This window comes from Suillus paluster (genome assembly GCF_016628075.1).
Source record: "Suillus paluster strain FC165 chromosome Unknown EDB91scaffold_56, whole genome shotgun sequence".
NCBI lineage: Eukaryota > Fungi > Basidiomycota > Agaricomycetes > Boletales > Suillaceae > Suillus > Suillus paluster.
The window spans coordinates 220,520-243,052 of NW_024537616.1; the positions used below are offsets into that span (position 1 = coordinate 220,520).

The following is a 22,533-nucleotide window of genomic DNA, read 5'->3' on the forward strand; positions in this document are numbered from 1 at the left end:
GCTTGGTCGACGAAAAGCTATTCGTATACTTCTTCAAGGTGACCTACTGCTGAAATCAATAAGCGAGTCTGACGTCACGAGAAATGACCGACCGGTTCTGTTGGTGTGTTGCCCGAAGCGCGGACGCGTGATGCTGTTGCAGGCAGTGATCAATCGAGAAGCTCTAGCTTTGAACTAATAAACAACAATGAATGGCATATTAGGCTAGTGATGATCCCGCACCTTTTGCTTTGTGCCGGACCTCTGACTTCGAAGAGTGGTACTGGCGGCGTGCTTCGCAACCGGTATCCAAGGCTTCAGCTGGGAGGTAGGGGATTGGTTACTGCGGAGAGAGTGTCTCCATCTTCACGTCCATGGCATGGGCAGATACATGAAGAAAAAGGCTGGAACTTGTAGACGTCCGAGTCGTCCGGTACTTGTCAACTAAAACGAGTGGTCGAAGCTTCGACGAACGAGAAGGACGATGATCGTCGGGACTGGACGTTTTCGTGCTCGGGAGTAGGATGTCGACGGTGTATTCGTGTTTATCGTGTGCGGTATTAGTGCGTACTGGCTCCTGTTCCTTGGGGCGTGCTGCAGGGACCCGAACGTTAGTCAAAGTGAGCTAGGTTATCACGAAGAAGTTCCGTACTTCGTACAAAGTGCCGTCGTCAGCAGGCGGCTTGAGGTCTTTGAAATCTGAGGCGTCGTGGAAGATGTGCTGCGAGTGGATTGAGTCGTCGTTGTGAGCTACAAGAATAGTATCCGAGTTGATGGACAAGCGTTTTGAGTCGAATTTGAACAAATCGAGATGGGTAGAAGGGGTAGAAGATGTGATGGGCGTGTCGAAAGTTGGTTCGCGCGATTTGATTACAGGCGATGAGTCGGTAGGCTGGAATATTGGTACATAATACTGCTGCAATGGCGAGGCTAGATCTAGTGGTTCCATTGGATCTTCTTTCGAGTCTTCGTGCAATGGTTCTTGATGCGAGCAAGATGCTAGGCAATCTATGGTGTCGGGCGTCGTGTGGATATCGGCGGTAGCGGTGTCTGAATCTAAATTGCCAGCGGAAGTATTCGAGTCATTCAAGCTGTCGAGAATCTCTTGAGTGGCTTCGTGGCAGGCCAGAACGAGAGCGACCGTTAATGAGCAGGTCGTTGATGCGACTCGGAGGTAAGCTTGGATCGTCTCCGCTTTGGAAAGGCGCTGAACCGTATGGCGCACGACAGTTCTTTTGAATAACGAAACAGAAATGTAGCCTGTAACGGCAACGCGAGTCGCGGTAAAGGAAAGCATTGAAGATATCATGATGGTGTTATTGTCAGGTAGAAAATTTTACTGGCAAGATATTTCCGGGATACGTTGCAACGACGAGTGATGCACTGTGCTATATATATTCTCAGGAGATAAGTTTGTGCGTGTTTGCCAACTCCATAAACAAAGTTCTAACCTTATCGCGACGCGTACGTCACGTGTTTTGCAAAATCAGCCTCCTTTTGCAAAGTCGACGTCGCTGCGTTTTCTTCCGGTCAAATACGCATCAATGTTATGGTCAGATGGCGCGTTGTATCTCATACTTGTGGGCTATAGTAGAAGGGCCCTGTCAGAACTAGGAATTAGTCATGCCATACTTGACGATTGATTTAAAGCGGAAGGCAGCGCAGCGCAAACGAAAGGTCCATCATCCGAATCCGATCATGATGGTGGTCGTGCACAAAAGCGCCGTAACCGCATCAGTCCGGTGATAATGAAGAGGGTGAAGATGAAGAAGAATTCAGAACACCGTGTGCCACGTGGAGGCCCTGGAGGGTGGGAGTGACGAAGGCGAGTGAGCACAGAGAATGGAGCTAACGTGGGGTTTTCATTTAAACTATACCCCACGCTAGACTCGTAACCAGTACTTCTAACCAGGCTGGTCACGAGCCTAACCCCACGTGCGTTAATTGACGGCTGCAGACCGCCAACATCGTGGTTTTGATCTAATTTGATCACCTATGCAAACTTTACCAGCTAACACAGTGCGGAATGCTTTGTACGAGCCTTGTCAGGAGGCGGCAATAGTTTGGGTGATTGTAACCTGTTCTAGTTGACCTAAGTACTTACATTGGTGACTGGTACCATACCACTGGGTGATTCGCACTTCACCAGCTGGTGAAACAAACTAGTTCTGTGAACGGGTGGTGTGACGGGTACAATTCACCCGGTCTGGGGCGCACAGTGATCGTCCCATTACTTGGTTATAAGCACCTCGAACAACAACCGGTGTTTGGACAACATTGATGGTATAAGTACAACTGACGTCAAATCAGTTATGTACATAGGACAGCGATATATGCGGTATGATACAGCAGTCGGCGGCAGAGATCATGAGCGTTCACGAGATGCCAATATCACTCAAGGGATGACTGGTAGGGACTGAAAGTTGCGGGTGCTACAAGTGTTCAACTGGAAACAACAGGGACCCACGGTACATGTATCGCAAGAAAGATGTTCTGCCAAAGAAGGGAAAGGGGAGCGTGTAAGGACGTCCAGCGTCACAGGTTCTGTATCTGCACGATGAGGAATTGCTTCTCGTCCTGGTAAGTCAGGAAATGTTAGTGGGAAGTGAAGGTAGTTTGGGCGGTCGATGGCTACTCACGCTGAACTGCTCGTCTTCCTTATCATTATGAAAGCTCCTCAGGAAAGTCAATAATTTCTCCTTGTTGCGCCTTAGTATCATTTCAATCTGAGGTGGCTTTTTTGGATTGGCAACGAATACCTTCCGATAAAAGATACTCAGTAAACGTGAGTGGGAACAAACCGTTCATAGAAACCCACTTTAAAAACGTGGAAAGCTTCGAACTGGATATTCTTGCTCTTGTCCCGAAGCATGTTCATCATCATCTTCAGGTTGGATTCTTGAGCGATATATCTGGTCATGACGCTGAAATTGGCACGGTCAAGGAGGATTTCGCCGAGGAGCTTGAGGGACTGGCGCTTGGTAACATAATTGGTGGACAGTAGGAGTGTTGTGAAAGATGCGAAAAACTATACAGGATACTCGTTAAATGATGAAGATGACCACGGGGACGTGATACCTACACGATCGTAGTTCTTGTCCAGGTATTCGGCAACCATGGGTTTGTGTCGTGTTAATGTCTCTTTGAGATTTGCAAATGCATCGCATGAAACTCCAAATGACGTTGTCTCTATATGATGGGGAAACATGTAGAACCTGTGTGGCATTTGACGGCAAGTCTAAGATGCATGATAGAGCACTCACTGTTCAGAATAGAGCAAGATCTTGGCTAACTGTTCGTGTCGCAACATCTCCCTTAGAACCATCCCCGTATTCAACGCAACCTCTTCGTTACTGTATCCTTCCAGAGCCGCAAAGATAACGTCTTCGTGCCTAGCGCATATATATTCCACCGTTGGCAGGCGGGCCCCGATTTGACGCCGGAGAAGATTGTTGAATATCTGGACCACGTCCTTTCGAGCCTCGAAGTCGAATTTTGCGATATTCTGTACGAGTAGGAGGAGGAGGTCTGTGGAATACGTTTCTTGTGCGAGTTGTGCGATAAGTTCTGGCAAAGGCTCTGTGGATCTGTTAGATCGGGTATGGCATGAAAAACAGATGATAAGCACACCTCCATCACCGTACAGAATGCCCTTAATTGCCTGGAGGTTTCTGGATACTTCTTCACCTGCCTGGTAGCCACGATCCCGTTCACCATTTGAGATCATGGGTTCACTCATCGAGCTCACCTTTCTCCTCGTCTCACTGCCTGGAGGCCCATATTCGAGTTTGGGTATCGCATCTCGCAAGCCACGGACGATATCAGGAGGTGTTCGCGGTTTGGTCTTGAAGAAGTTCATTGTCTACACGGTTGAAACTAACTCTTGCGATATCGGACGAGATGGAAAGAAAGAAAGAGACGAAGGACTAAAACGGAGGGATGGATTACAGGATAAATGGCGCTGGGATGAATAATGACCTGGCTGGGAGCGCCGAGCTCGGCGTTCAGAGTCAGGCTGAGTGCAAGCGAGTGCTTTCTGAATCATGCATGGCTTTCTACAGCACATGCCTAATTTGGTTCTCTCTCCAGCCACGGTATCATTGGCTAGCTCACGACCTAGGCCAGCCCGTCTAAGGTTACTAGATATTGGAACCAGCTGCAGGAACACGGTGGGTGTCCTTGTGCTAGTCCGAATAAAATAGCTCTCATTATTTATTGTTTGTATTCACTTGGTACGTGATTTGAAAGTAATCGCCCATCATTTACAAGGAAACACTCAAGTACCTCTGCTTCCGGTTGTCACACTGCCTCAAGCTTCAAGGTAAGTAGAACATTTAACTTGATTACTTGCGAATTTGACTTGGAAATATTGTCTCACTTCACGTCCATGATCGGCCGCGGCGCGAGAATGAAATGAGAAAACTCAGCGACACGGGCTGATGGACGTCATCGCTACCAACTGCTCTTCAAAAAAGGTGCAGCAAACCACCACAAGCAGTTTGTGATTGTGCCTCCCCCAAGTCCGAGCTGTCACTCTGTCAGACCTTTTCTTCGCACCATATTTCATCCTCGTCAGCTCTGGACCAATTGATTGAGACGGCCAGATCCACTTGCTAGATATCTTCGTCTGTATTTCGAAAGCGGCTCTGGTCCCCTCCCGCGCCGCTGTAAGCTTGGGGACAATGATCAGATATTTCAAGCAAGATTCATCTATCAGCATAAACCGTGTAGAGTCACAGGCGCGGCAGATCACGTCATATTTCGCCTTGCTGGTGTGCGGCGCACTGATCCCTGACTCCGCTGTATGACGGACATGAGTTCAGTCCATTGCCCCTGAATACATTTAAATCTACTAAACAGGTCTTGCAAATTGTTTAGGCTGTATCGTCCGTTTGACTTGAACGGTATACCAATTCCAGAACCAGGGACAGTCAACACACGGTAAAGGGGTAACCGTCCGGAATATTTCTTCATCCGCCCTGCAGTCTATAGCGTGTAAGTATTGTGGTGACACGCTACTGGAGTTGACACGCCGCTCATCTGCCACAGGAGAATATTTATGTAAGGAAGGGGTGTTTCAACCTTATCGCACAACAAACTCATAGCACTGCATAACGTCCGGTTATCAATTGGTGGTCTATTCGAACCTAATAAGCATTTGTCATAATGTATACTATGTCGTACGATCAGCACTCTCCATAAAGTGGACAGGGTCCCGCAGTGTCCGTGAAACGCCGTTTTCACCAGATTTTCCGAACCTTTGCGGCTACAAGAAGATGCAGATGACGAACATCGTGTCCTTCTCAGCTGTATCTCTTGGAAGGCGTCAACTATATGACTAGCTAGGGCATGAACGTAACATAATGCGCAATTGTCTAATGAATTATGACGAACGTCCATATAGAAATATAATCTGTGTGCAAACAACTTGAAAACATATAGAAAAGGCAGGACATAACATAGATCATACCAGTCTGTATATAACCTATAGTAGGCTATGAAGAAATCCGACTTGCGACACAGCAAAAAAATCAGTAAAAAGTATAATCAGAACTAGAGTTCGAAACGGGTACAATTCAGAAGGCCGGCTCCGGCACGGTCATCATTAATGCGGGCGTGCATTTTACAGGATCGACGGAGACCCACGATCATCATTAATGCGGATGCGCATTTTACGAGATCGACGGGGACCGATACATCGTAGCACAAGAAGCCGCTTGGTGCTTGGATCGATACTTAACTCCGAGGTGCTTCTCGACGATGTGGCGAACCATTGTATCTCGCCGTATAGGCTTTCGGAGTTGGCAGCCCTTCCACCGACATTCCAAACGGCTGTCGGCGCGCAAAGGGGACTTGAAATGGCATGATAACATGTGCTCTCCGATCCTGGTCACGTTAACAGTGTTGTTGCATGACCCGTGATCATCACTCCATCCGCAAACAGAGAGAAAGTCGGGCAAGTGTGATTCTGGCTGATTTTCTGGCGCAGAAGAACGTCCCTATAACAAAATGTCAGCGCTTCACTATCTTTCCGCACGAGTATACCAAATGCACATCATCGGTGGTTGCTTCTGATTGCTCTGCTAGTGATGCTGCGATTTGTTTGTATAGTTCAGAATCTTGCTCCCTGCACAGATGATAATCACAAGGAAGTCTAGTAGTGCCAAACAGACGTACCAGTAATTGTAAGACATATTGAAATGCGCTGGGGACAACGGGATTGGACACTGATCGTGCTGATGAGCCCAGAACTAAGAATATATAGGTAGTATGGTTCCAGAAGAAAACATGAAGGCTAATGATTCAAGATTGTCCGCGGGCCAAGAGCCATTGGTACGTATGACCAGTTAGGGCAAAGAGATAGTGATACCCTTGAAGTCATATTTGATAACCTTTGAAGTCAGCCAAGCGATACCCGTCTGAGGAGATCCTTGTTCTCGACGGTATACTGGTTGATCTGAGATCGAATCACATGAGTGGCCTGGAGCGAGCTCTCATCGACATGTTCCTGTAGACGGTCTCAAAACGTGCACCGAATGTCGCAGGCCGAGAGTTTTTGCATTGTATGCCGAAGCTTCATTTATAAGAACGTTAGTAACCGTTGAGGAGCTGTCGAACCGACACCCTTGCACTCCCACGCGGCAAGGGCAAACTGTGATCATGAACATTCTGAACAACTTTTGATCAACTACAACGAAGGAATATTCTGATCCATCTCGGCCATGGACTCGCCGATGGCGCGCAGCGTGGGGTGGCTTCAGGCCATTTGGGTTAGCTTGATACCCAGAAGGGAATGTATGAGGATAGGTGAGTGCCCGTGGAACCAGGCAAAATTTACTGCCACTATTGTATAAGACCTGACATGCTAAATAAGCCAATGCTGGGCGCTGAAGCTTCTGAAGCGCTGGCATCGAAGGCAATCGATGAGGGTTTCCTGTGAGAATTAGTTCGGCGTCTACGAAATTTCAACGCGTCAACGAAAACTATGCTAACAAGGGGGAATCTTCTCACATATAGATGCTAACGCGGCAAGATGTACTGGGGATTCTGGGAGTATAGGGTAAAGTGGATAAATTCCTGCCCAAGCCTGGCAGCGCGGTAGGAACGACTATCTTCCTTCGTCTATATAGGGCTGGCTAGGAGACTACCAGCGCGGCAGGTTGGCGGCTCCCAGGAGTCGTGGGAACAATCAACGAATGCCCCTTCAACTTGAAGTGCAACCAAGCAAAATGCCCCAAGCAAAGGAGCGGATTGGTTGAACTAGGTTGAACTTCAAGAGCCTTGCTAGGGCACACAAGGGGCATAATAGACTTCTGGCCATTAGCGGACGTGTAAGAAGGCCCCCTGCTCTGAAAACCGTCGCGCTTGCTTAGGCTTGCTTGTGTTGAGTCTGCGACTGTTGGCCGTCCTGAAAAAAAATGCCTTCCTGCCGCGATCGGTTTCACTGGGCCTTCGCCTTCATATGCCTTTTCGTCAACTGTCAGCTGAGCGCTGATCCTAAGTACATGCCATTCATTTCCGGGCCGTTTCTCACAGTAGAACTTTCCGAACCAGGATTCTGCGATCCTAACTTGTTTCGGCGTACGTACCACCCCTACCCCCTCTCATACACGCACACTTCTATCATTGTGTACTCTAGAACCATTTGGGGTGGCCCTCGACTTCACGGTTCATCCGGTCCTCGTTGAGGATGTACTATATCTACTCTCTTTCTTCAGTACCCGTAGAGACGTCATGCATCATGAAGTCTCGGTTGTCTTTCCCGTATCTCCTCCTTCACGAAGACATGTCGCCCCGAGTCAACAGAGAGCATGCAGATGAGCAGTAGACATGCAAGCGCACGTAATGATAAGCCACGATCGGTTTTACTGGGCTTTCGCCTTCATATGGCCTTTTGTCAACTTTCAGAGGCTGAGCGACGCTGATCCTACTAGTACATGCCATTCATTTCCAGGCCGCCCGCCTTCACGTACGTCCGATCCTCATAGTGTATGTAGGAGAACTTTGTGAACCAGAATCATCTCTGCGGTCCTCTCCCTAATTCCTTTTGGACGTTGTCACAGCCTAACTTGTTTCGGCGTACGTTCCCCTACCCCCTTTCACACATGCACACACGAGTATTCAAATCAGCAAATCACTTTGCCTCTGTGGGCTCTGTACAGCCCTGTACAGAAGGGACCAAGCTGTGGCCAGCCATTTTTTGGTGGTGGGAAACAAAGTGTTTTGCTGATGTTGTTCTATGTTCTCTAGAACCATTTGGGGTGGCCCTCGACTCATCACGGTTTATCCGGTCCTCGTTGTGGATGTACATGTCCACTCTCTTTCCTCAGTACCTCAGGTAGAGATGTCATGCATCATGAGGTCTCGGTCGTCTTTCCCATATCTCCACCTCCACGAAGACATGTCATAGTCAACAGAGGGTATGCAGATGAGCTGTGGACATGCAAACATACGCAATAATAAAAATGCATCATGACATTCTGCATCAGATTTCTCTCGTATAGACATCATTCAATGTTTTGGCACTCATGCCTACTTGTGCTTAGATGCTTCTCTTGAAGCTTGACCACAGTCCTTTGAGAACCATCCTAGCACCTTGACCTTCCTCACCAGTACACATGTGGCACATGTCACTGAGTTTTATCTCTTCTATTATATAAGTACATCTTCCTGAGCTACTGAAATCTCAGCTCAACTCAAACTTTTTGATTGATTCCCTGTTGATCCCCCAAATCAGATCTATCCCCGACCACATCTAGATCTCTATGCCAAGATCTTCATTTTGCTTCCGTCGATCATCAATCCCCTTCAAACACAGCGTCGTTTGTTACTGCACTTGTCATATACCAGATCTGAGTTGGCCCAGAATGATCGAGCCTTTATCACTACAATCACTGTGGAAACAAGAAAATAGTCAGGTCGGATTAGTGTAGGGACAGAATCCATATGCGGGATATAAACAGATGTCGCATATCATATGTATTCCCGAGTGTTAGACTAGAGAGTGGTTCTTGTTTCTAAGTCTAAACAGACACCGCATAGATGAGTTGTGCAGATGTAGAATTGTAGTACTAGCAGTTAATCCAACCGTGGGATCAGATCTGAACATTTGATTCGCACATCCGAATTATGTCTGCATACACATAAGAAATGGATCTAATTAGACTCTGCAAAGAATATACACGAGGTCCATATGCTTCCTAGGATTCGCCATCCGCTTGCCCATAGCTTCTCGTTCACTCTTCTCTTCGTTCCCTACACCCCACATCCATGATGTATGGGTCCCAAGGCCCACAGCGACACCCTACTGGTGTTCCCATGTATCCTAATCAACATGGTGTCAGTCAAGACCGTCAATCTCAGATGATGGGTCATGGTCCATACCAATTCGGCCACAACCAGCCCCATCCGTCCCCACTGCCAAACGTGCCAAACAACAGCTTGCCCCAGCATGATGACTTCTTCAGTGGACCAGTGCCTGAGCATGTGATGGGAACCCCACAATCTGCCAGTACACCATACCTGGGTCACGGAAACTCACAAACACCTTTCTCGTCAAGCAGCAAGCCACGCTCATGCTCACAGTCCTTAGTGCCAAGTGGTGGACACGACCATGACTATAATCAGTTTCGGGCAGCTCAAGCTTGATTGCATCGCGGGCTGCCATAGCATGAGTGGTAAGTACAAGCTGTAATGCGGGACTTAGAGAAAATTTTGAAAAACTTACTTTGCTCTAAGCACAACCTAAACAGACGTCGAAATGTTGAATTTGCAATGCTGATTAGTGGTGGAATAGCAAGTATTTGAAGAGAATAAATGGGGGTCCGAATAGACGTGTGGACAAAGTTGGAAAAGTGTCTGTTTAGATGTGTTGCTCCGGACCAAGTGAGCAAAATTTGCAACATGTTGGATTTACATCTAATTACAAGCTAGGTACATTTAGAGTCGTGTTACATATGTTGTCTCCCTCTGATTAGGGTCTGGCTAAAATCTCGTTTCCGCAGTGAATGGGTGTTGATGTGTCCACCTTCTCTTCACTACTTACTGCAGGCTTTGCACAAGCCTGGTATGAGACACTGATTCCTCGTGATGATGTCTCTGCACATGGAAATCCACGAATAAATCAGTGCTCCCTTGGTGCTGCAGGGGTACTTGGGCTTGTGTTACACTATCTTAGCTCCACTATGCGCGCTATCAGCCTACAGCAGATCTTCACCATAATCCCCAGTACTGTCACTCGATACCTTAATTTCGGTCTTGAGCTTCTCCTACGCACCCTCCACACTCCACAGATGCCAAAATTCAATGGCCAGGAGTTCTAGATTTCGAGCACTGTAGCGCACTTGTTGTGGCACATCACGGGAGACTCGGAAGGGCTTTGTCTCGAGCAAGGCTGATTATGTCAGCGGATATCACTGGCGTTAGTGGCCTAAAATGGAAGGAAGTCGTCTGCAAAGTCTATGGGATACCCCAATAGATTAGAGGGGGGTAGGTGACACATGTTTGCAAATTGACTGGAAATGAACAGCGGCATCGCGGCACACATGCCCAATATGGGTATATTTGTGATATGATATTCTAATCAGAATTTTCCAGCCTATGGAAAGTCATCCAATGTCACGCGTCCGATCTTCCATGTGCACAAGGCATTACTGAACATTCACTGGGGAAATGACTTTTTAGTCGTATATGAAAGAGTAGGATTAGGGCATGTACACAGACACAAAGTGTACTCTAGAAATAGACTCAAAATGTATCAGACAAAGTATAGAAAGGTCTCCCAATCCGCACCAAACGAGCATACGGATTTCAGCGTGATACGGAGTGTGATTAGGCTACAGACATGCTATTACTTAGTCGGGTTTGAAGCTGATTAGATATGTTATCATGTCCGTTTAGAATATCGAAAATAGTGAAAACCCCCTCTGTTTAGGTTAGGATTACATGCTTCTATGGATCCGCCATACATCCCCCACATGCTAGGTCCTCCTTCTCGCTCTTCTGCCTGCTCTCGTCCCCTCCCATAGCGATATGTGGTGTGCCCCAGAATGTGCAGAGAAGGCCCAGCGATCCTGGCAGCCAGTTAGGTCAGAAAACTCAAAGGCAGCAGCAACAACACGAACCATTTATGGGGCCACTTGTACTACCACCCAGTATGCAACCCCAGCTCTCCCCTCTCGAAAATAGTGGTGGGCTGCCGCAGATGGATCCGTTCTTTAGTGCGGGACAACAGGGTGCAAGTTGTGAACCACAAGTCATGGTAAGTCCATTTGGATGCTCTAGTAGGAAACACCAAATACTCACCTAGATAGAACAACAACGGCCTGTATTTGTTCAGGCGTCAGGCACATGTGGGTCAGCGTCGTCATCATCTGGCCAAGGAACACCATATCAAGGGACATCATCAGCACAAGGGACACCGTACAACAGTGGGACTCACATGTTTCCATACAGCGAATCACCCTCACTCGCACCCCAGCCTCATCAAAGGGGTCCAACACCTGATTATCAGCCTTTGTTTAGCGTTGCTGGAGGTTCTTACATGAATCAACCCTCACCTGATCCATCCGCGAATCTACATTCCACAGTTGCACAAGTCCTCTGAACTACTAGGCTGTGACCTCGATCGCTTGAGAGGCTTGCGCATTGAAATTTCAACAGTCTAGATAGAAATTAGTTGGGAGTAGTCTAGTTGTACAAATAACTTACTACGGGTCCTGGTCTTCTGCACTCAAAAGTGAATTTGAAAGTTTTCAGTTGCGCAGGTACATCAGTAAAAAACCCTAAATGCCGTAGCCCGAGTGACAGCTATATAGCACTATGTAGGCACAGTAGCACTATGTAGTCACACCTTACACTACATTGTCCTATATAGTGTTATATAGTCTAAAGGCAAGCTATATGCGGCTATATAGTTACCATCTGTGCTACAGGTAGCTACAAGTAGCTACAGGAGCTACACGTCGTTGTATCTAATTACTTATAACACATGCGCAAAACATTTCGCCATCAATGAACTCGTTGAAATAAAAATCGTTCGCCACCTCATATGCATTTCCGCTTCTCAACCTCAGATCTACTGTTGGTCCCATCTTCGGTATAAGGTGGCACGGCCGCACGATTTCGTCAACGTGGATTACAGTGGCGTTGCGGCGAAGTTGTCGTGTTGAGCGCGAGACCTGTCGCATTCGAGAAACAGGGTCTGGTGGTTTGAAAGGAGTGAACCACTCGATGTAGGCGAGGGCTCTGGAATATGCGCCGAACTGGCGAGGTAGGGTGAAAATAGCGCGAACTTGGGCTACACGTACACCTGCAACAAGACGATTATCAAAATTGACCGCTGAGAAACCCGGAAAAAATACCTTCAAGAGTATGGAAGTTAGAAGAGCGAGGCCTGTCTGCTATCAAGGCCATGTCAAACCGGGCTGGGATACCAGGCTTCCGGCCTGACGGCAACGTTTCTGGTGTTGCCCTGATCTGCCTTCGCTGTGGCACGTCGCTAACTCGTAAATCAGGTGGCGTCACAATCACCACTTGACGATAAAGATCGAATCGGTCTTGAAGTCCAGGGACTATGGTGTTGCGCGGGAGATTCTTGAGCAAGAAGGATCGGAGAGCAGGGAGGAACTCGGTAGCACCGTGTGCTGTTATGATGGTTCCAACGGATTGGTGAGGATGTGCGGGGGCTTTCGCAAGGACATGTGTTGCTTGAAGTGGTTCAGTGGCGGGAAGATTTGGTGTTTCCGACTCCGAGTCTGTGTCCGAATCTGCGTCGAAGTTGTATGGGTTTGAATGACATCCGGTGAGACCCACAGGTGACTTGGAGCGAGGCTGTTGGGACAACCAATCCAGGTATGCGCTACGTAAAAATACGGCTTCTTGGCGTTGGAGCCACAAAGCCATTTGTTCTTCGTAGTCCCGTTTGTTGCTAGCACGGTATGAATCTTTTGCGAAATCAATGTGTAAGCGCTCTGGAAGTTCAGTATTAAAGCCGTCAGCTGCGCCAAACAACGTGATCGACTGGACGTAATGAGAGAGCTGGTGTAGTTTTGGAATGTTGAAATGCTCTCGAACAGCGAGCTCCTTGAGGATGTCTTTGTTAGTGTGAAATACAGTCAGGGCGGTTTGTAGGGCTTCGAGGGACTCAGTCATCTGAACTTGAAGCTGGGCAAAATATGAGAAGTCGAGAATAGATCGTGCAACTACCAAAACACAACTGCAAGGCATGACATCAAAACATCATCTTAACGACTCGTTAAACACTCACCTAGGTACTGCTCCGCTCAATAAGCCAACAAATACTTGCTGCATCTCTTTGTGTTCACGTCCCGTCCACTGCTTCACACTCGATATCCCTTTCTTGAAGTGTCGAAGGCCGGGATAATTCAGGATCGCCTTGAAACGTGAGTCCATTTTGTCCTCCCCAATGATATCGATGCACCACTTCACAAGGTGGTCTTTGAACACACCCTTGTGAAGTTGATGCAAAAGGTCGGGCGTGAACGCTAGAAAAATCTCCGCGTGAGGGAGATCAGCCCAAAATGGTTTGTAAACGGCACGTAAACCATTGGCCTCGAATTCCGGAGGATGCTGACCAATCTTGCACCTGTGCAAAATATCTTTTGTTGACTCTGGATCACACATTGCCGAGTTGAGTGCATCCCCTCACTCATTTGCTGCTACAAGGCACTTCGGACATTGGTTCTCTTTGCAACAACTGACCAAGCACTGTTCCGGGAAATCGGCAATGTATGCTGCAAGAATTGGGTAGACACGACAAACCCACGAGTCCGCACACACCATTTCAACACCGTCGTTTCCAGCACCGATGAGAGGTTCAAGCAGTAGAGCCATGCAATGGTGGAACAGCCTGTATCCAGCCAAGGAGCGTGCATCGGGGGTGAAACAGTCCAGTTTGCCTGCTGGTAAGTAACCAATCAGGACTGTCGCTCGTGCTGATGCTTGGCGCCGTTTTGCTTTAGCGATGTTTCCAATGGACATATACACCGGCCACGCCAATTTATCCCCTCGGAACTGCGACAAGGACATTTTGTCTGAAGATAGAATGATTGGTGCTATCGTGGCACCTTCTGGCAAGGCTTTCTGTGTGCGAGGTCAGTCCGTTACTTTGTTGCTCCCTCTCAAATAGTCTTACCTGTTTATCGCCCCACCAGTCTGCTGTCCACATCTCGTCAATCACCCTATCTTGCCCTGCACGGTCTGCATATGCTTTGGCAGGTGAGTAGGCCATATCTTCTTTGAAGGAAGGGTTGCCAATGAGCTCTTTCATGCACTCTACAGGATCGCGGCACCACAACTCAACCTCCTCTTGCAACATCTTGCCGTTCTCATCCTCGCAGTTACCACGCACAGTCACCTTCTTACAACTCCATCCTGGCCCGTGTGGAAGTTCGTCCACGCGCTGCAAGAATGAGCGGTTGTTATGAAACGAAAGTTTCGTGCAGTTTTGTGTCTGGTTAGGGTATCAATATTGTAAGTTCAAATTTTGATTAACACTTTCAAACTTACAATGGGCAGTTTTAGGAATTCGTCGGTTCGCGTCTGACCGAGGTTCTTGACGAGCCACTAGGCCAGATCCCATTCTTCCCTGGTGAGTGATATTAGTAGATGCTATGCCAGCGCATTCGAGCACTTATGCATCCTCGAAAGGCGACCATGGATCCTCACCCTCTTCCTCTTGGTATGTTCTATATCTTTCAAAATTCGTCTCCCCCTCACGCAGTGCCCAGCCAGCATCCGACTGAGGTTCGAAATATCGCCCGTTATTGGGGAACAACATCCCATCCTCATCCTCGACTTCCTCAACTGTAGTCCGTCGAGTTTTGCGGAGCACTGGGTTATTGTCGGTATCTGGAGACGGGCACGGGTGTACATGACCCACCGGTGCTGCATCTTGATGGGGGAAGTCAACATCTGGTGCATCGTCTAAGTTCTCTGCCTCTACATCTTCGATCATTGATGCCCACTGCCGTCGACATTCAGGACGTCCTGCAACGTGTCTCTTGAGACCCTCGTGTGTAGTTGTTACCTTCCCACAGAATACACAGTGGGGCATGGCTTGTCTGGTGCGAGTGTCAAGTCGTATTGTACCGGCCCTAAGTGTCTTGACGGCACACAAAATGGAAAAAAAAACACTTGACCCTCAAGTGAGTCCTCACACCGGCCCTAATTGTGACTATTGCAGCAATCTGACCCTTGCAAGTGAGTCCAATTCAGCCCCGACCGAGTCCAATTCCGCCCTCGTGACCAACTACTGTCACAGACGCAGTTCATACTCGAACGCCACCATTCCTTACACCACATAATATGGAGTTTGACCTGAACATCCAGGAAAAAGGCGATCCACATGGGTGGTTTTGCCATTCACAGCATGAAAAAGGCGATCCACATGGTGCACCATTATTCCAAATGACACTTGACTAAAACTAACTGACTACTAAGACTACTAAGCTAGGGTAGTAATGCCATGAGCCGCCAGTAAGAGCTCCAAAAGTTGAACCTTGCGTGACTCTTCGCACCACTTTTTCTCTGCATTCCAACGCACAGTTATCATCTCCCGCACCAAATTTTGGTGAGCAACAGGACCTTTCATGTGCTCTGAGAGCTGCGCTTTGCATGTCTCTTTGCAAAGCCTAATCTCTGCATCCCAGCGCTCTAATACAAGTGTTCGCAGGTAGGTCTGCGATGTTTTAATGGGCCCTGGGGTTTGGCGATATGGCGCCAATGGAAACTGAATCTCAAGAGCAGGCGGTACCTCCCTTGGAGTATGAGGTACCTCCCGTCCCGGAGCATGGACAACATGAAAGGGACGACTTGGAGGAGGTAACAGGATGTTCGGCTTCACATCGTCTGATTCATTCGATGGCATGAGCGCTGGGCTACAACATTGGTAAGTATGAGGTGAGCATTTGACAAGCCAGCCACTTACTATTTATTCATCTTGGCTGTAGTATTGATCTCGCTGTAGTATCAATTGTATGTTGGAAAGGAAAGTCATCCCCGTCCCTCTTATTTATGCCATTATATTGACACTGCTTCGTCAGTTGAAAACTTTAACTTCGTGATCAACAAAACTCGATCAACAAAACTCGATCAACAAAACTCAAAATTTGTTTGTTGATCCGACGCCACTGTAGGGTTTTTAAAGGCATGCATACCCCCTCCTTCTGTTGTCGTTATTTCTACTGACTACCATCTATCATGGCCGCAAAAGCCCCCTCCAAAAAGGGAACTAAAACGGCACTTTTGAAGGCCCAGGAGGAAGTATGTGCAGAGATGGTGTTGACCGCGGGACGCACTGCAAGTGGTCGTCAACGTTGGCCAACCGAGAAAGAGACATATCGAAGTAAGTTATATCAAGCCCAACATGAATGCTCGTGCTCATTAAAATGTTTCTGCTTAACAGTTACAAAAGCTTGTCGAGGAGCAGACCGCCAAAAAGCCTTACAAACGAAGATGCAGAAGTGCGACTTAAAGGCACTGCGCACTACATACCAGACACATCCCGAGGAATTTGATAGCGAGCCTGCTGGGCTTCTTAGCGATGTTGACAGGGACGAAGACAGCATGGTCAGTGTCTTATTTGTCCATGCACTCCATGTTACTCACAAGTACATAATAGTTTTCGGACCACTGTGTACCTACAAGACTATCCAATCAACAGGCACTCACATTCAGTATGAGCAAGACCCCTCCAACTGTCTTGGCCCGAAAACCCACGAGTAAGATCTGTACGAAGCCACAGAAAGGTACAATGTCTCTGCCAGTGTGTATCTTGGACTAACACACTTTTTCAGCGCCCTCACCTGTTGTGACTTCGGATGACGACAGTGACGGTGAGGGCAGCAGCGACAGCCATGATTCGAACAAGTTTGTCGATCGCATGGATGAGACTGAGAACGGGTCTGATTATGGCGCGGATAACACTGCCAATGATCATGATGAAGTGGCCAAAGCTTCTTCAACACCGGTTGTCGGCACCAAGCGCCAACTGGAGGACTCGGAGGTCCTCAATACTGACCCGAAGTTCAAGAAAGGTCCAAATGGAACACGCCAACGGTTAAAGGCTAGCGATTTCGACGACATCACTAAGGATTTGCTCACTACTGCCATGTCTATCTACCGCTGTCTAGTTGTGACTCGCGCACCTTTTCCAGAGACACTGATCGTTGAGACGAAGTTAGCAAAGGATGCCTGGCGTGAGGCGTCTAACATGGCAGAGCTTACCATCCAACTTACCCCTTCTCTCGTCAAAATGGTACGTCTCATGTCCACGTCCTTGCCCTACTTGATTTAATGTTGCCATATAGATGACGAGGCGCACATCACATGTGCGCGGGGAGCTTAAAACAAAGATGCGCGTACTGACGGCCTCGTTCTTTGGGTTCCGTGCAAGCAGATCTATACTCGCCATCAAGGCAAACCGTGACCTGGCCGAGTCTCTCAAGGAAGGATCACATTTTGTTTTCAAGGTGCGTGTTTAAATTCAATTTCACGATTTTTAGTCAACATCTGACTGGCGGAGTAAAAGGACTGGGAAATGAAATGTGGCATATACAAGACTGAATTAATCCAGTCGGCGGTCAACAATATGTGGTTTACAAACCGAAGCGACGAGGGTATAGTATATGCTAAATACTTTGATCCTTTACCCGTTCAAACCATTGCACTTATACTCACAGCGGTGAGTGTATTCAGTGATTCTGATGTTCATACTGCAACTGAGGTCTGACAGATTGAATGCTGCATCGATGAGTGGATGACTGGTGTAAAGGAGGACATCAAATTTTCGTCGGTGGCTTACTCCCCGGTCTACCTTATCCATCTCAAATCCCTGCGGCGGTTCGAGGAGCGGACTGCTGCTTACAAACTGCTCGGTAAAATTGGTGTCGATCTTCTCGACATCGCTCGGTATGTTTCTGATTACTTATGTCGTTCATCATCCAAACTGACTTTCATAAAAAGGATGCACGCTGGTGTGGATCCACTTATGGCAGCAGTGACTATTGATAGCTTTACCGATGATGTTTTCGATGATGCGATTCGAGAGTACGAAGACGAGGCTCGAGAAGCACAAGAAGGGGGTGGTGACTCGGATTGAGGCGGCTTTCGAGAGTACGAAGACGAGGCTCGAGAAGCACAAAGGGGGTGGTGATTGAGGCGGCTGTATCTCGAGGATTGTATGCATGCTCACGCACTATAGCACCTTAATTGATTCGATTTTGTTGATAACCGGTTAGCGGCGCGATTGGTATTGCGGGAGCTACAGTACTAGTAGCAGTGTGTAGCTACCTGTAGCTCGAACGAGCAAATGCTAGCACTATTTCTATTGCACCCTGTAGCAACTTGTAGTAACTTGTAGCACCTGTAGCACCTGTAGTCAGTTGCTACAACGAGCTACAGGAGTTGCCGTAGCACTATATAGTCAGCTGTGTGGCTATATAGCCGCCTATAGTAGGCACTTGACACATTGTGCTGCAGGTACTACCTTGACTATATAGCACCCTGTAGTCAAGTGTATTTTTCCTGATGTAGCTTGAGCTTGATCATGTTGCATTCTGCCATCATGATAGCATGAAACGAGGACTTAGAGGAATTTTCAAAAATACTCACCTTCCCCCAAGTCTACCGTAAAAAGAGGTCGAAAGGATGGATTTACGGATCTGGTTAGTGGTGGGATAAGGAGTGTTTGAAGAGAATAAACGACGGTCGGGAAAGATGTGTTCGCGAAGTCTGAAAAGACTCTATTTACATTTGTCGCTTCACCAAAACCATCGACACGTCTGCTTTGCGTTCGGTTAGTGTCTAAGTACGTTTTGAGTCTGTTTAGACCTGGTTTCTTCCTCCGTTTAGTGTCCGACTAAAAAGTCGTTTCCGCAGTGATTGAACCTTGATCAGATTATTAACAGCAGTCCCCGACTCCGACGCTACTCAATTGCAACGCAGGTATATGGTAATTTTGTTGCACATATCAGTCTCTTGAACATCCATTGAGTTTTGAGCGGATGAGTGACTGGCTTTGTTTGCACTACAGATGCAGAATTTATTGTGTGGCGAGACAAAAACTGAAGACACTAACAACTACATGACTTATCTTTCATGGCCGTGAGTGACATGCAATAGAATGTACAACTTTAGAGAACAAGCAGGACACTAAATAAATCCTACCAAGTTGCAAACACTAGCTATGAAAAGAGCGGTAGCAGCAAGGGTATATCAGCAGAAGGCGCAATGAAACGAGAGTAGGACAACAGGCATCAAGCGGAAAGTATTGTTGCCTCGTAGATCACTGCCCGCAATCCCGTAAGCACCCTCACACCTCGCGTCCTACCTTACACCCTCCCCTTAATTCAGATTCACCGCCCCTACATTCCCTCAAGCTTAATCATCATGCCCTTCCTTCAAGTTCATAATTCACCACCCTACTCGCCCATTCGGAATCTCATCACCCCACCTGGTCTCAGTCAGCCAGTACCGGACACCACGCTCAGCGCTAATCGCAGCATATGTCCACTTTACCTACTGCATCCACATGGATTCCTATCTCAAATCGCACTTGTGCGACCGAGTACGCGTTCAGACGATCCCATTTGGCTCAGATATCATCACACGCGTACCTATAAAGTCGCCTCTCCAATAGATTGCATGTCTAAAACGGCAGGCGGCCCGCGGGAACTGCGGACTGGTGGGGCACGCCTTACATCAGGACATTCATAGATCTAGAGGCGCAGCGGGACACAGGGTCCCTAGACTAGAATGTATTATCTTACACAGAGTACTACTCTCACAAAACATAAATTGAAAACAAACAAAAAAAAAAAGCGGAAAGTATAGTAACGGGAAATTGATTGAGACTAGCTCCTTGTGCGATCAAAGTTAGTACTTGCGGCGATATTTGTCCCCGTAGTGCATTTCGCGGATGTGTCGGCGAATACTGTCTCGCCTTATGGTACTTGGGAGTGAGCAGCCCCCACATCGACACTGCACCCGGCTGGCAGGCTGCTGATGCTCACGGAGATGACATGACAATATATGCCTCATCACGCTCCTGACTGTACCTGCAGTAAAAGCGCACTGGCCTTTACCGGTAATCCACAGGCATCGGGTTTGTGATTGTGATACATCATCGTTATGTGAAAGTTCCTGATAATGGAACATGCCCTCCCGGCGCTGGTGATCTGCTCGTAGAATATCGGGCTGTGACACCCTGAAGGGATGCAAGAGTGCAGCGGGGGATTGTTCGCTCGCGTGCGGCTGTTCTGATCCATCGTCATTGACCGGATGGCCAGGGTGAGGGTGAACCTCTTCTTGATGCCGGATCGCCTGGGCGGGCGTAATGGGGCATGATTCGGAGAGGTCTGAGCCAGAAAAGCCCAGATTGTTGGCAGACGGATAGTAGGGGAAAGCATGGCGGAAATAGCTGAAAGAACCGTTGCGCGAACGCTGTCCGGCAGCACTATTGAAGGAGATTCTAAGAACATGGACAATGACACAATTGGAGGAACTCGTACCTATGAATGTCGCGCTGATCGATATCTTGATTGAGAAATGAGGGCAGGGAGTCCGGGATGTAACTTTGAAATGTATCCGCATCATATAGCTCAGCAGGATCCAGGGCTTGGTCGTTGCTCATGGGGGCTTCGCCATACATAGTATGCTGGGTAGTAGTAGGTGCGGGAGTCTCGTACGAGTATACTGGTGCCGAATGCAGGTAGTTTTGCTGAGGCGGAGAAGTCGACTGACCCTATAGCGAAATGTTAGCACACTACTGTCTACGTCTACAAGCACAGATGAAACCTACACCATTGGTAGTTCCTAGTAGCTGCTCTGCCTCGACCTGTTTGTACAACTCTGAATCCAGCCTGCGCAGGGGATCAGCACCAAGAAGAAGCGTAGTAGTGCGGACGCACCAGGAGTTGTAAACCATTCCGCAATCAGCTGGGGAGGAAGAACTCGTGGACCAGATTTTCTGGAAGGCTATTATACCGAGAAAAAAGGATAGCACGAGGAGCAGCCATGAAGGCCAACAACCAAGGGTTTCTCGCAGGCCAACAACCGGTGGCACAGTAGATCGGGACAACAGCCACCAACTAAACGAAAAGGTGAATGGCCAAAGGCCAAGGCCAGAGATCGGCATTCAACCAGGCGGATCAACGGGACCAGATTCATTTCGTCGGAGTCATGGTGAAGTATCCAAGGTTGGACCATGTTGTATCTCGGAAACTCTTCACGAGTGAAGCTTGTAGGAAGTTTTCATCAGCGAAAACTATAGATGATCTCAAAATGTGCACGCAATGATGCAGAATGTTTTGCACTGAAATCCAAAACTTCATGTATAAAGACGCTGACCACCGAGTGAGTTTGGTTCAAGCCATGACCTCGGCAGGCAAAAAGCCAGCACTCCCACGATATTGGCAAGCTGGATCACGGACGTTTGGTCTGCTACAGAGAAAGGTCCGTCTTGGCCGTGTGGTCGCCCAATGGCCCGCGGGCGGTGGCCTCAATCATCTCGGAGGCATACCTGATTCGGAAAGGAGTGGAGTGGATATGTCAGCGCAGTGAAATATCAGGGTAGATGAACCTTACCTGTGATCAAGAGTCGACCAGCGATACACGGGGGCTAAGATCTGTATTCGCAATCATCCCGAAACGCAGTAACTCGGCCGATTCCAGGTTGAACACCATCCGTTCAATTCGGGTACAGCCCCTTCAAGGACCTCCAACACGAGGGCTGCCGAAAAAGGCACAATTTACATTTCACCAGAACCTCCGCCTACGAATATTAAGAGGCACCGAAGGCCATTCTAACTGTTACAGTCATTTCCCCGATGTTATCTTGGTGTGGCCTGCGGTCTCATCCAATCAATCGCAAGGCCGTTGGTATTTGCTATCTACGATGCTTCGATGGTAACGTTATTAAGCGTGATATCCAGGCGGACGAATAGAACACACACCTTCATGTTTCTGCTTTTTTCTTTTCCTTTTGGGAGTGTCGAGGAAAGAGTGGGAAATGTGGGGGCTCAGGGAATCGTAAGATTGACCTAACTTATATGCTTCTAGCACTGCCCATTTTCCTGTATTCGTTATCCTGTGGGCAGATATCCAGTGATTTGGCAGTGCGTGTATAGTACTTACACAGGCCGCTGGGTTTACACTCCGCCGGAGGAGTGCTCGCGGCGATTGTTTGGCTTTAGTTACCGCTCCTCAGTATGTTCCATGATCGATCACGACAATCTGCAAATGAATGTTAGACTTTGCCACGAATGCGGCCCCCAAGTCTAGGGCGATTGAGGCATTATAAAAATAACACTTAGCAGCAAATGCAGTAAGTACTCACAGAATTGGTTGGGAGGAGAGAGGAAAATGGCGTAAACACATAGCCTCGTGACCACCCCTGGCACAGTACCGTGACGTCCTTCTGTCAAAAGCCAGGTTTATCTAGTACTATTCTAACACTTCTGACGCCCGTCAAAGGGAGAAGGTAACAGAACAGCTGACACGACCAACTTGAAGACACGACAGTTGAAGACTCTA

The 22,533-nt window shown here is 48.0% G+C and overlaps 7 protein-coding genes across 7 annotated transcripts; 1 reads left to right on the forward strand and 6 right to left on the reverse strand.

Moving 5' to 3' along the window:
* Window positions 1-203: 203 nt before the first annotated feature.
* EDB91DRAFT_662111 (uncharacterized protein) lies at window positions 204-1,335 on the reverse strand. Its single transcript, XM_041328021.1, has 2 exons — window positions 632-1,335; window positions 204-573 (listed from the first exon to the last, which is right to left on the reverse strand). Exons 1-2 carry the CDS (start codon window positions 1,286-1,288, stop codon window positions 424-426), a joined length of 807 nt encoding a protein of 268 aa, XP_041174101.1. The 5' UTR covers window positions 1,289-1,335; the 3' UTR covers window positions 204-423.
* Window positions 1,336-2,115: 780 nt separating this feature from the next.
* Window positions 2,116-4,103, reverse strand: EDB91DRAFT_1151036 (mo25 protein). The gene is made up of 7 exons (XM_041319412.1): window positions 3,728-4,103; window positions 3,610-3,670; window positions 3,243-3,558; window positions 3,062-3,194; window positions 2,798-3,007; window positions 2,619-2,738; window positions 2,116-2,556 (listed from the first exon to the last, which is right to left on the reverse strand). The coding sequence occupies exons 1-7, from the start codon at window positions 3,836-3,838 to the stop codon at window positions 2,515-2,517; spliced, it is 993 nt and encodes a 330-aa protein (XP_041174102.1). The 5' UTR covers window positions 3,839-4,103; the 3' UTR covers window positions 2,116-2,514.
* Window positions 4,104-5,651: 1,548 nt separating this feature from the next.
* Window positions 5,652-6,173, reverse strand: EDB91DRAFT_1084643 (uncharacterized protein; the record flags this gene model as incomplete). The annotated part of the gene is made up of 3 exons (XM_041315801.1): window positions 5,652-5,978; window positions 6,025-6,106; window positions 6,157-6,173. 3 exons carry the CDS (start codon window positions 6,171-6,173, stop codon window positions 5,652-5,654), a joined length of 426 nt encoding a protein of 141 aa, XP_041174103.1.
* Window positions 6,174-11,951: 5,778 nt separating this feature from the next.
* Window positions 11,952-15,055, reverse strand: EDB91DRAFT_1238697 (uncharacterized protein; the record flags this gene model as incomplete). Its single annotated transcript, XM_041321757.1, has 9 exons — window positions 11,952-12,319; window positions 12,342-12,746; window positions 12,789-13,195; window positions 13,247-13,585; window positions 13,622-13,643; window positions 13,677-14,082; window positions 14,135-14,452; window positions 14,509-14,565; window positions 14,882-15,055. 9 exons carry the CDS (start codon window positions 15,053-15,055, stop codon window positions 11,952-11,954), a joined length of 2,496 nt encoding a protein of 831 aa, XP_041174104.1.
* Window positions 15,056-15,445: 390 nt separating this feature from the next.
* Window positions 15,446-15,939, reverse strand: EDB91DRAFT_1084645 (uncharacterized protein; the record flags this gene model as incomplete). Its single annotated transcript, XM_041315802.1, has 2 exons — window positions 15,446-15,878; window positions 15,929-15,939. 2 exons carry the CDS (start codon window positions 15,937-15,939, stop codon window positions 15,446-15,448), a joined length of 444 nt encoding a protein of 147 aa, XP_041174105.1.
* Window positions 15,940-16,824: 885 nt separating this feature from the next.
* On the forward strand, window positions 16,825-18,222 carry EDB91DRAFT_1151042 (uncharacterized protein). Its single transcript, XM_041319413.1, has 5 exons — window positions 16,825-17,257; window positions 17,310-17,471; window positions 17,531-17,683; window positions 17,735-17,910; window positions 17,965-18,222. The coding sequence occupies exons 1-5, from the start codon at window positions 16,883-16,885 to the stop codon at window positions 18,098-18,100; spliced, it is 1,002 nt and encodes a 333-aa protein (XP_041174106.1). The 5' UTR covers window positions 16,825-16,882; the 3' UTR covers window positions 18,101-18,222.
* A 1,653-nt stretch (window positions 18,223-19,875) lies between these two features.
* EDB91DRAFT_1251645 (uncharacterized protein) lies at window positions 19,876-21,136 on the reverse strand (the record flags this gene model as incomplete). The annotated part of the gene is made up of 4 exons (XM_041323406.1): window positions 19,876-20,455; window positions 20,511-20,743; window positions 20,801-20,861; window positions 20,910-21,136. 4 exons carry the CDS (start codon window positions 21,134-21,136, stop codon window positions 19,876-19,878), a joined length of 1,101 nt encoding a protein of 366 aa, XP_041174107.1.
* Window positions 21,137-22,533: the final 1,397 nt, after the last annotated feature.

Bases quoted from the DNA above. Each gene is read 5' to 3' on its own strand.
- EDB91DRAFT_662111 (XM_041328021.1), bottom strand. From the start codon at position 1,288: ATGATATCTTCAATGCTTTCCTTTACCGCGACTCGCGTTGCCGTTACA. The intron at 574-631 runs GTACGGAACTTC...GGGTCCCTGCAG, and splicing joins ACGACGGCACTTTGTACGAA to CACGCCCCAAGGAACAGGAG.
- EDB91DRAFT_1151036 (XM_041319412.1), bottom strand. From the start codon at position 3,838: ATGAACTTCTTCAAGACCAAACCGCGAACACCTCCTGATATCGTCCGT. The intron at 3,671-3,727 runs GTGAGCTCGATG...CGTGGCTACCAG, and splicing joins GCAGTGAGACGAGGAGAAAG to GCAGGTGAAGAAGTATCCAG. The intron at 2,739-2,797 runs GTGGGTTTCTAT...TTTTATCGGAAG, and splicing joins AAGCTTTCCACGTTTTTAAA to GTATTCGTTGCCAATCCAAA.
- EDB91DRAFT_1151042 (XM_041319413.1), top strand. From the start codon at position 16,883: ATGGATGAGACTGAGAACGGGTCTGATTATGGCGCGGATAACACTGCC. The intron at 17,258-17,309 runs GTACGTCTCATG...GTTGCCATATAG, and splicing joins CCCCTTCTCTCGTCAAAATG to ATGACGAGGCGCACATCACA. The intron at 17,684-17,734 runs GTGAGTGTATTC...GAGGTCTGACAG, and splicing joins TTGCACTTATACTCACAGCG to ATTGAATGCTGCATCGATGA.